The sequence below is a fragment of the Neolamprologus brichardi genome, chromosome 8 (assembly GCF_056152115.1).
Source record: "Neolamprologus brichardi isolate AB-2024 chromosome 8, ASM5615211v1, whole genome shotgun sequence".
NCBI classification, from domain to species: Eukaryota; Metazoa; Chordata; class Actinopteri; order Cichliformes; family Cichlidae; genus Neolamprologus; species Neolamprologus brichardi.
Window position 1 is genome coordinate 11,751,078 of NC_142111.1, and position 12,012 is coordinate 11,763,089.

At 43.0% G+C, this 12,012-nt stretch overlaps 1 protein-coding gene across 1 annotated transcript in view; it reads left to right on the forward strand.

Moving 5' to 3' along the window:
* The first annotated feature begins 2,712 nt into the window (after positions 1-2,712).
* The window catches only part of LOC102795324 (transient receptor potential cation channel subfamily M member 4-like), a 31,657-nt gene continuing 22,357 nt past the window's right edge, over positions 2,713-12,012 (forward strand). Inside the window, exons 1-3 of the mRNA XM_087845439.1 lie at positions 2,713-2,927; positions 11,528-11,589; positions 11,681-11,855. Of these exons, the coding sequence (XP_087701565.1) occupies positions 2,832-2,927; positions 11,528-11,589; positions 11,681-11,855 (333 nt within the window). The 5' untranslated portion in view covers positions 2,713-2,831. The remainder of the gene's footprint in view (positions 2,928-11,527; positions 11,590-11,680; positions 11,856-12,012) is intronic.

The following is a 12,012-nucleotide window of genomic DNA, read 5'->3' on the forward strand; positions in this document are numbered from 1 at the left end:
GATTTAAAATTCAAAGCGTTTATTGTCATATGTACAAAGGAAAGCATTTCTCTGTGCAATGTCAGCATGATAATACTTTTTGTGTCTGCATTATTGTTTTTTTTTTAAATAAAGCTTTCATACTTAATAAATGAATTCTTATTAGAAATACAAAAAATAACCTTTAGTTCAAGTATTTTTAAATATTTAGTTTGTAATATTAACTACCCTGGCTGCAGGCGTATCATTTGATGACAGTAGTTGCAGGACAGGGTTTGTTGTTTTGGACACAGCCGGGCTAGCTGTTTACCTCTAGCCTAGCCTAGTACTAGTTTCTAGCCTAGTACTAAACAAATTAGCTATTAGCTCCTGATATACATTTATATTCATGTGAAGAAGAAGAAAACCTAATCAGTTTTTGCTTATCAGCACATGACACAACCCAAATTCCAATAAAGTGTGTAAAATGTAAATAAAACCAGTATGCAATGATTTGCTGACTAGTTATAGACCAATTTCCAATCTTCCCTTCCCACATTTTAAATGTGTTTTATTTTTAGCTTGATTAGCATTTAGAGAACACAAGCTAAAGCATGTTTAGTTGTCTGTCTGCTATAGCGGTGTCTAAATGTGTCATTGAAGGTATTCACTTTTACCACATCAGATACCAGTGACCAGCTAAGGCAGGGGTCAGCAACCTTTAACACCCAAAGAGCCATTTGGACGCGACTTCCATGCAGAAGAAAACACTGGGAGCTGCAAATACTTTTTGACATCTAAAATGAAGATAACACTGTATATGTATAATTTCTGTGTCTCAATCTTGCGGCCCCTATCACCCCTCCGTGCTGCAGGGAGAATGTGTGGGACTGCTCCTCCCGTTATGTGTGTGTGAGCGTGGGGGAGGGAAAAAAAGGAGAGCCGAAAAGTACAAATTGTCACCGATCAGAAACGGGAGATGAAAGCATGTAAATATAATAATAACCACCACAGCCAGAGGTCCCTTTACTACGGTTTGGAGCCGCGGATCTGTTTTATATACGCGTGGAATAGTTTTCTATACGAGATTGCTGCAAAAAGTGCAGCCTTACCTAATGTCCACCCTACTGTTACTCATTTTATATTAAGATTTAAAAATCTAGTTGGTATTGGCATGGTGAGTAACCTTCAGTAATAGTAAAATAAATCACACAGCAATAGTACATTCGTGTAGTTGTAAAAAAGCATGATAATGTATTAAGTAATCCAAAGTATTCAGAATACGTTGCTCTCATTGAGTAACATAACAGAATACGCTACAAAATACATTTTGAGGCATGTATTCTGTAATCTGTAGTGGAATACACTTTAAAAGTAACCTTCCCAACACTGTCAACCTACTCATTGCCATGTTTAGGCGTGTTTAGGCATGTAGCTAAAGAACCAGTCTATCAGTATTCACATACTGATTATTTTCACTTGACTAAGCTTGAGTCAAGTCAAGTCAAGTAGCTTTATTATCATTTCAACCATGTGTGTGTGTATGAGACTGTGCAGATAAGTGCTTGAGGTAGTGACGTGTGTGAACGAATCATTGTATGTGTCAGTCCAGTCACTGAGTGTTCAGTCTGAAGGTTTGGGGGAAGCGACTGTTTCACAATTTGGCAGTGAGGGCCCAAATGCTGCAGTACCTCTTGCCAGAAAACAGCATTGTGAAGAGTGTGAGGGGTGCATGGGGTCCTCGCAGGTCCACACAGCTACACTTTCTCTAAAGGGTAGGAATATAGTGACATCTACTAGAAGTTCTAACGTTAGTGGCTGTAACTCAGGAGGTTGGTGGCTTGATCCTTGGCTCCCCCAGTCTGCAAGGTAGATATCCTTGGGCAAGATACTAACCCCGAATTACTCTTCAATTTATCCATCGGAATATGAATGTAAATTAATGGGTGAATGTGACATGTTCTATAAAGCGCTTTGGGTGCTATGGGACAGCAGAAAGCTGTTATGTAAGAAATCAGTTCTTTTACCATTTATAACCTGATTGTTGAGTGCCACTCCCATCCTTCTTTGTCTGCTCCTTTCATTATCTTCTCAAGCATGAAGTCTTTATCAAGAGGATCATCCTCCCACATGTCTCAGTATTGGATCAGGAATATTATTCTAAAAAAGTCATGGGTCATTGCACATCAAATGCTGTGTGAAGAAGGCACAGTCCATTAGGATTGGGTAATTTCTTAAATGACTCAGAAAGGCTCAAACTCATGAATCCAAAGTAAGCACACCTAAGCAATAGCTACAGATGAGACCGGCCACACAACAGGCCAAAAGGAAGGCAGGATGGAGTGTGTCGTCACAGAAAACCCAAACTGCAATAAGAAAAAAAAACAAAACCCTAACCCGTTTCAAACAAATATATTTGCCTGCATAAATATTGAGCACCACAGAGACTCATACCTAACAGGCTGAGTTGCAAATGTGTGGTATTTTTAGCTTAGCTTAAAGCTGCTGAGCTGTCTGTCTGCTACAGTGGTGTCTAAATGTGTCATTAAAGGTATTCAGTTTTTCCACATCAGATGGGAGGGACCAGGTAAGAGGACGGGGAAGTATTGCAATGAAAGCTAGACCAGCTCAGACTCCGTGTCTGAGTGGTTTCGACTGGAATTTCTTGTTTTCAAAGTTTGGAGGAACTGTCTTACTCTGTGAAACCACACCTTTACATGTGTGCTGGCTGCACCTATTTTGTGTGCATGCAGAGTGACGACAGTGGTAGGGAATGGAGTTCAGCAGTAGGAGACAAGGTGGAAACTCGTCAGAAATCAACAGTTTTAGTCCTTCCGCACACATTTCTTACTGAGAACGACTGAAGGAGAAACATGAATGACACGGGAGCAAAAGAAGAAGGAGTAAGAATAGAGGAAGGAGATAGAGGCGACAACACAGACAATATCTGCCAAACAGAGAAGAGCCAGGTAGGTCGGCTTTCACTAAAACCCTTCAACTGCTGTTGTGATGTCATGGCATGTTTGCAAAAACAAAACAAAACAAAAGAGAAAGCAGCTAACCAAAAGAAAAAAAAGCTGAATGTTTAAAAAAGTTATACTTGGAATTTCCACTAAATGTTCCAAGTAATGGCGATGGTGAGCCACCCACAAACGTCTCAGAAACTTGTCTAACTGGTGGACCTTAAAGGAAGCTTTACTAAGTATAAACCGGTTCAGTGAAAGGTTTCTATAGCAATTCATTAACGTTTACTCAAAAGAAAAATGGAAAGCACAATATAAGAGCCCAACTTATGTCTACTAGTAATCCTATAGCATCATAACTACATGTATGCAATTAAGCATGTAATCTTGTTTACTGATAACATTAAAGATGGCTGCATTCCATTCATTCATTTAGCTGCCGAGGTGTTTTGCAGCTTTTTCAGTAAAGAGGCCTGTGGGGATCACATTAGTGATAGGCAAAGGAAAGGTTTGTGAAACACTGAAACTTTTAAAGTATAAGGTTTCAAAACAATCTCATACTCATCTCTGCACGCACACCTGCTAATCTCACAGGTTGCACTATTCTCCACATGGCCACTTGTCACAGAAGCATGTATAGCAACAATTTTGATCGACATATGTTTTAGAGAAATAATTGTACAAATAAGGGAAGGAAAATGCAGAAATTGTTACAGACAGCAATCAGTAGCTGTAAAGAACGATGTGTTTCAGCAGAGACCATTTTCTCCCCCAGTTAAGACTGTTTTAGTTGCTTAGTAATTCAGTGTAATGCACAACAAACCAATTTCAAATTCATTATATAGCGAGAAAATATTGTTTATATTTATTGTTCTAACTACCCATATTTAAGGCTGTTTTTAGGCCCAATGGGCTGTATTTTTCTTAACAAACAGACCACATCCCCATTCAAAGTTTGGAAGTGAATTTAACTGTTGTTGAATTATAAGCTTCCTGAGAGTTAGCATCGACAGCGTTTGATGTTCTTTTTTTTTTTTTAAGAAATTAATATTTGATGAAAAAAACCCCCACTAAATGTATTTTCCTTTGTACAAAAACCTAAGTTGATTGATTGATTGATTGATTGATTGATAATACATTATTGATCCCAAAGCAAATTTGGTTAAAGCTGCTGGCAACCAGCGCCATCTTACCCTTTCGACTGTATATACATTACATAGACATCACATGGGGAAGACAGGTCAGAGGTAGCACAATGGAAATACACAAAATGAGGAAAGATGAGGAGAAAAGAGAACTCCACCCAGACTGAGCTCCTAAAGGGAGATCAGTTTGAGAACAGAAAATGCTAAGCCCATGTGATGATTCAGCACATAGCACATGAATCCTCACATCTCACAACATAGAAGACATGCATCGGAGGTGTTTGGAGGTGGGGGCGGTATGTCTGTGTCAGTGTACATGCATATGTGTGCAGGTTTAAGAGAACATTGAGACTGAGAGACTCTTTGAGGGTTTGAGATAGAAGAGACTAGACAAGACATGAGAAGCCAAGCAGGAAAGATAAAGGAGAGGGAGAAGGTGTTTAATTTCTAAGTCCCTAAGTGTAATGATAATGAACTTGCATGCCTTTTTTTTCCTCCCAAAAAGATGGGAGTAAGAGCTGACAATTTCTGCTGGTTTTCTCCTTAACCTTCATAATCCACAAAAATAATAATGAGAAACAAGGTATTGTTTTTTTAAATACAAGTGGCTCTTGTGCCCCTTGTTATAAATAGAAGCTGTAGTTTTAAAAACAATAATTTAGTAATAACAAGATTCAGCTCAAATGACACTGGTTCATACAAATGGAAATCCTGGCACCTTGGCTTACTTGCTTACATTCCTAGAAGCAGCAAGTAAGCAACCTGTCAACACTGGGGTGAAATACAACCAGAACCTCAAACATGATGTGATTGTTTTGAACTGAAGTGTTTCAAAAAACCTGAGCTTCAGACACTCAACACACTGTAAAAATGTCAGTACTGAGGGTCACATACCGAGCTTTCATTCCACTTGCATAGCAGATTATAAATGAATACCAATGAGTACCTAGGCCAATTTAAAAGTTTAATTTAAAAAAAAAAAAAAAAATTGTAACGTGAGGGTTCACTAGATAGTTTGGAATCTCTCTGAATAATTAGAAACAGCAAGATGGAGACGGATAACTTTTTAGCAGCCTCTTTACTCTCAGCACACGGCAACAACAACCCACACTTCCTGTGTGCCGCCCTCATGAATACTTCACTGGCCTCTCAGAAACCAGGAAATCTTATACTCAGATCTAAACAGGAAAACAACCAGGTAGATATAACACATACTTATTACTGGTTTGAACATGCATGTCTAAACATTCAAACGTGTAAACATCTAAATATCAAAACTTAAAACTTATTTAAATTTACTTCTACACTTTACATTTTCCTCCCCCCCTCACATAAGAAACGTCCCCGTTTCCCTACAGAAAAGGGAAAAAAAAACTAAACAACATACTGCGAGCAAAGGGGACAACGATAAAACAACAGCAAAACCAAAAACAAGTTCAGTTCAAAACATAGTCCTTGAGGTATCTGGGAGGCACAACTTGACGTCTCCCACATCGCCGTGAAACACCAGATACTCGATGAGGAGTTGAAGGGACAATGTCTGATTGGTGTATCACCACATGGCCAAAGGGGGGAGTTGTTACAGTCTCAGACCGAGGAGGAGGGGACAAAGGAGAGTGGGAATGGGGTCGTGACTGGTTTAGAAGAGGTGGCTGACAAACCTGAGGGTCTGATGAGGTTGAAGGTCTGCGGCCCTGAACATTCCAGCTCCCTTTAGCTGCAGATTTTGAAGCTGTGAAGGGCAAAGCACCTGATAATGCAGTCAATTGTGGAATCTGGGGCTGTGCAGGTATGTCACCAGCAGGCGAGTTGGTTCCACCTTTAGGGACAGGTGCTTTGTAAGGCCTGAGACGATTGTAGTGAACAATTTGAGTCTTGTCTGATTGGTCCAGGAGGTAGCGAATCCTGTACGTGACACCAGGGTTTTCTCCATCTGTTCCAAGGCACTCCAATATCTCAAAGGGGCCCTTCCAATGTGGAGCAAGTTTCTGCTTTGCTGTAGTGGGGTCATTTAACCACACCAAGTCACCCGGAACATAAGGAGTGTGTTTGATGCCCCTATCATACAGTTGTTTCTGCTGGGTGTGGGCACAATCTCTGTTCCATGCAGCAGTGCTGAAGGCAGACTGAAGTCTCTGAGTCAACTGGGTGACGTAGTCAGCAGGAGAAGCAGAAGTAGATGATGCTGGCATGTTGGTAGGCAACAGCATATTAGCAGGCATCCGTGCCTCATGTCCATGTGTGAGAAAAAATGGCGTATACCCTGTGGTAGAGTGAGGACTGGTGTTGTAAGCCAAAGCAACTTGATTGAGGCAGTCATCCCATTCGCCAGGCTGCTGAAGGAGTAACTTAGCTAACTGGTCAATAAGTGTTCGGTTGAACCTCTCAACCATACCGTCGCATTGAGGGTGATATGGGCTGGTCCGTGTCTTCTGGATGCCTAGCAGCTGACACAGATGTTTCACCAGGTCAGATTCAAATTGACGTCCTTGGTCTGTGTGTAGCATTTCAGGGACGCCGTGCTGACAGATGAAGTTGTCAAACAGGCATTTTGCAACTGTTGTGGCACGTTGGTCTGGGATAGCATAGAGATTGACATATTTCGAGAAATAGTCTTGAACAACGAGCACATATCTGTTGCCACGACTCATAATGGGGAGTTCAAGTATGTCAGCTGCCACCTTTTGAAATGGCTCCGTAGCAACAATTGTTTTCATTGGAGCTCTGTGATGAGGTGTGGGATTCCGTCTGGCATCACATGGAGTGCATTGTGTGCACCATATTCTGATGTCACGTGACATGAATGGCCAGTAATATAGCTGCTGAGCACGTTTCAGGACCTTATCTGCTGATAGATGACCGGACACTGGGTTGCCATGCAGCAGCTGTAGAAGAGTGTCTTTTAAAGATTCAGGAACAACCAACTGATGCAACACTGATTTTTGGGATGGGTTGAAAGCTTTACGACAGAGTAAGCCATTGTGGAAGGTAAGTCTAGAGTACTCATGCCATAGCACTTTTTCCTGAGGTGGGCATTTTTTCATATGCCAGTAGGGTGGTTTCCGACCCTTAGCTTTCCAGCCAATGACTTCTGACAGTACAGGATCTTTTTGTTGTTCGCTTTTGAGATCATCTTCAGGCAGCTCAAGCACAAATGTGGATGAAACAGATAGCGCTGCACACTGCAGTCGTGGATCAGAAAAGTCATTGCATGGAATGTGTTTTTGGTCAGTACTGCAGGGACTATGGTTGGGCGGGCCTGCAGGACCTACGCACCTCTCTTCAGGTCTCAAGGTAGCAGAAGCAGTGCAGACTGTGTCCTGCTCTACGGTGTCACCAGTGACAGGGCGACGTGAGAGTGCGTCCGCATTGAGGTGGCGGTGGCCATCTTTATGAATCACAGTCCATTCAAAAGGATCGAGTTCAAGAGCCCAGCGAGCACGGCGACCAGTTCTATCACTGTCAATGGGTATTTTCCGAAGACCCAGGAGGGGCTTGTGATCCGTGACAATAACAAATGGCTGCTTGTAGAGATAGTGACGAAAATGTCTAACTGCCCAAACAATGGCCCAGAGTTCTCGATCATAAGTCGACCACTTTCTTTCTGCCTTTGTAAGCGCATGGCTAGCATAGGCAATGACTTTCTCTTGCTGTCCCTGTTTTTGAGCTAGTACACTGCCAATCGCTGTGCTTGAAGCATCAGTATACAGAGAAAATGGCAATGTGAAGTCAGGGAATGAAACCACTGGAGGGTTTGAGAGGGCATGTTTCAGATACATGAATGCATCCTGGCACTGAGAAGTCCATTGAAAAGTTGCATGCTTTTCAGTGAGAGCATGTAGGGGGACACTCTGGTGCGCAAAGTTTTGAATGAACTTGCGATAATATGAACAAAGTCCAAGGAATGACCTCACTTCTGTCGCTGTTTGTGGAATAGGCCAGGCTTGCACACTGTTCACATTTCTGGGGTCAGGCTGAATGCCATTTTTTGATACAATGTGGCCCAGAAATTGTACCTGATCTTTGGCAAAACAGCATTTTGAGGGGTTTAGCTTCAAACCACTTGCCTGGAATCTGCTGAAGATTTCTTCCAGGTGCTGGAGATGTTCTGCGAAAGAGCGGCTGTAAATGAGGACATCATCCAAATACACTAAGCAGGTTTTCCAAGGAAGGCCATGAAGTACCATCTCCATTAACCGCTGACATGTGGCTGGAGCGTTTGTGAGTCCCATGGGCATAACAGTGAAGTGGTAAAGTCCACTGCCAGTTGTGAAAGCAGTTTTCTCACGATCCTTCTCTTCCAGTTCAACCTGCCAATAGCCATGTTGAAGATCCACTGTGGAGAACCAGGCAGAACCTGACAGAGCATCCAGTGCATCATCAACCCTTGGAAGAGGATGAGAGTCTTTGATTGTCACTGCGTTGAGTTTCCTATAGTCGAGACAGAAACGCCACGTACCATTTTTCTTTCGCACCAAAACAACTGGGGCGGCCCATGGGCTGTAGCTTTCTTCGATGACACCTGCCTTTAAAAGGTTGTCAACTTGAGTCTGTATTTCAGCTCTCTGTTCGGGTGTCACTCTATGTTTAATCGGTGTAGCATCACCTGTGTGAATATGATGCTTAATTATGCCTGTGTGACCTCTGTCCTCTGAGTGCTTACTGAAGATTCCTGAATACTTCTGGAGAAGTGATTTCAGGGACTGAACCTGGGAGTGTGACAAGTTTGTTTCATTGATTTCTACCGGCAGAGTCGAATCATACACAGGTGAAGTAGCACAACATGTCTGCTCCAGAGGGATGATATCAACAGATGAGCCTGAATGAAACTCACCAAGATGCTGTCCAGGGTACAGTTCGATTTCATCGCTGGAGGGATTAAGCATTCGAACCACTGTAGTACCATTCTGAACTTCACTGAGAGTGTGAGCCACAACGATGTCACATGTTGGATTAGGGATCAAGACACCATAGTAGTCTGTTGGAACAGGAGAAGCCGGTGTGGCTGCTGACACACAGGCTGTGATCAGAGTTTCGCTCATAGCTGGGATTTTGGTTGGCGCTAACACAGAAACATTACAGCAGGCAGCCACCTCATGTCCTTTGGGCAACAGGGGAATTTTCATGTCCCACAGTTGCAGTACTTTGTTTTTGAGGTCGAGAAGAGCATGGTGCCTCTGCAGAAAATCCCAACCTAGAATGAATGGCTGGTAAGCACCTCTGAGGACTTCAAATTCCTGCTGCCATACCTGAGTCCCAAGCCTAATACCAACGATTAACTTGCCTAAGATTTCCAGACGTTCTCCATTGACCGAACGAGCTGGCACAGAGGATGCTACCATAGGCCGTTTTTTTAAAGCTGGATGAGAGTTTCGAAAATCTTCACTCACAAGGGAGACAAAGGAACCAGAGTCAATTAGAGCACACACTTCAATGCCCTCGACAATAGCCAAAATGTTAGAGGAGACTGATCCATCAGATTCTGAGGGGAACTGGGGGATGTGGTTTTGGGGCTCTGATACTGTAGCTGATGTTTGCCCCTCAACAGCAGCTAATGAAAGTTTCCCTGTGGGCTGGAGGTTAAATGTGCAGGCCTTTCCGGGGACTGGAAACGAACACTGGTCCTACTGTAGGACCCGGCATCTCTAACTCTACGTGGAGCAGGACTGGGACTGCGTCGGTATCTGTTATTGTCAGGGTAATTGTACCTGGAATACTGGGAGGGCTGTTGGGAATGGTATGTGCGTTGATCATGTTTCTCACATTTGTCCCACTCATTGAACCTCTGGGGAACAGGGGAAGAAGGACGTTCACGGTGAGACTCTGGATCACGATGATAACGCCTCCCAGGTGAGCAATAGTCTCTGGGATGTTGTCTGGCATGATAAGGCGACGGGGATGCACTGCGGGTGCTGTACTGAACATTGGAAGAGGAGGATCTATCACGACTGGAGTCCAAACGTTGGGCAAGGTAACTCTGTTTCTCCCGTAACTGCTGTACTTCATGTTTCAGGCTGGTTACAGTAAGCGTGAGCTCCTCAACTGCTTGAAGAAGTTTAGCATCAGTAGGCTGAGGACGTATCATAGCAACCTGTTCCGAAGACGGAATATGAGAGGATCCTGCAGCTGTAAGTTGCAATGCTGCCCGTGCTCTCTCACAACGGCTGGCAATGCGCAGGGCTCCGTTGAGATCTTCTGCACCCATCTCATGAATCTTAGATTGCAAGGTGGGGTCTAACCCAGCAACAAAACGGCGAAATTTTTCACCTTCCAAGGCATTGTAGTCATAGTTAGGGAAAGCTTCAAGCACAAGACGGGTAATATCTGCGCTGTATACATCTAAACTTTCACCTGGTTTCCGGGGGCGAGCGTTCACATGTGTCTGGAAGAATGGCAGAGAATATTTTGGACCGAAAACCTTTCAGCTTATCCTTCACTAGATCATAGTCTTTCTGGGTTGATGAAGGCAAACTGTCCCAGTACAAAAATGCAGCATCTGCTAGACGAGTAGGCAGAACAGAGGACATCACAGTTGCCAAATCTACCTCAGGTGGAGTCATAGCTTGCACTGCCACTTCAAAGCGACGAGACCAACTAGTAAAAGATTCAGTCCCATCTCCTTTAAAAACAGGTGGAAGATCTATTGTCAGGGCACTGGAGACGGTATGGTGGGCGGGAGCAGCAACAGTCCGTATTGCATCCACTGACCTCGAATGTGGCACAGGAGAAGAGCGCAGCTCGTGCACAGATTCACTCTCGTCAGCTGACATGTTCCCAACAAATATCCAGCTCAAAAAAATCACAAAAATCACAAAAACAGAGAGAAAAGCTGCAACAATCCTTACTATCTCCAAAAATTATTACTGTTATTATTTTCAGTTCATCAGCTGTTCACAGAGAGGGATAAATCCGAGCGGGAAAAAAAAACGATTCTATCCGCAGCTTGGGAGTAGAACTCACCAAATACACAGAGCCATCAAGAAAATAAATCCCACCGCTGCCACCAGATGTAACGTGAGGGTTCACTAGATAGTTTGGAATCTCTCTGAATAATTAGAAACAGCAAGATGGAGACGGATAACTTTTTAGCAGCCTCTTTACTCTCAGCACACGGCAACAACAACCCACACTTCCTGTGTGCCGCCCTCATGAATACTTCACTGGCCTCTCAGAAACCAGGAAATCTTATACTCAGATCTAAACAGGAAAACAACCAGGTAGATATAACACATACTTATTACTGGTTTGAACATGCATGTCTAAACATTCAAACGTGTAAACATCTAAATATCAAAACTTAAAACTTATTTAAATTTACTTCTACACTTTACAAAATGTTTGACTTGTGGGTTGTATTATTCTACTACAGAATATGTGCATACACAGGCTCACTGTTAAACCAGGCTCAGAAATCCGTATAAGTCAATCACTATTTAACAACTTTTTAACAACTGCTTTCAGAGTTGGATCCCCAAAACCATCAAAAAAAGAGTGTGCAGCACCTTTGTAGAAGATTCTGACAGGTACTGTGACCTCTGCCTTTTGATAGTGATATGTCTGTAATTTGAGTTGACTCTCATAGTGATGTTTGTATCCCTCCACCTCTCTCAGTAGTAGTGAATTGTGTCAGTGTGGGGCTGCGAGAGATGACCATGCCTCTGTGGCTGTTGGAGATTATTTCAGCACAGCAATTTTGAAGCACTGGGAAAGTGCGGAGCACTCCTCTGAACAACCAACTGATGCCTTTGGAGAGGTGCAGTTTGCAGGAGCCAGCAAGAGGCACAGCCATGTGGGTGCTTTTCTTTTTGTCCCATGACGCTTTATCTCTACAGCCTTAGAGTTTTGGAAAATGTGAAAATGTTTTTAAAGGAAAATTCATGTAAAGGTGGGTTAAATAAAGATCCAGATAAACCCGGAGCTCTGGTAGTCAGTACAGTAGTAGTCAG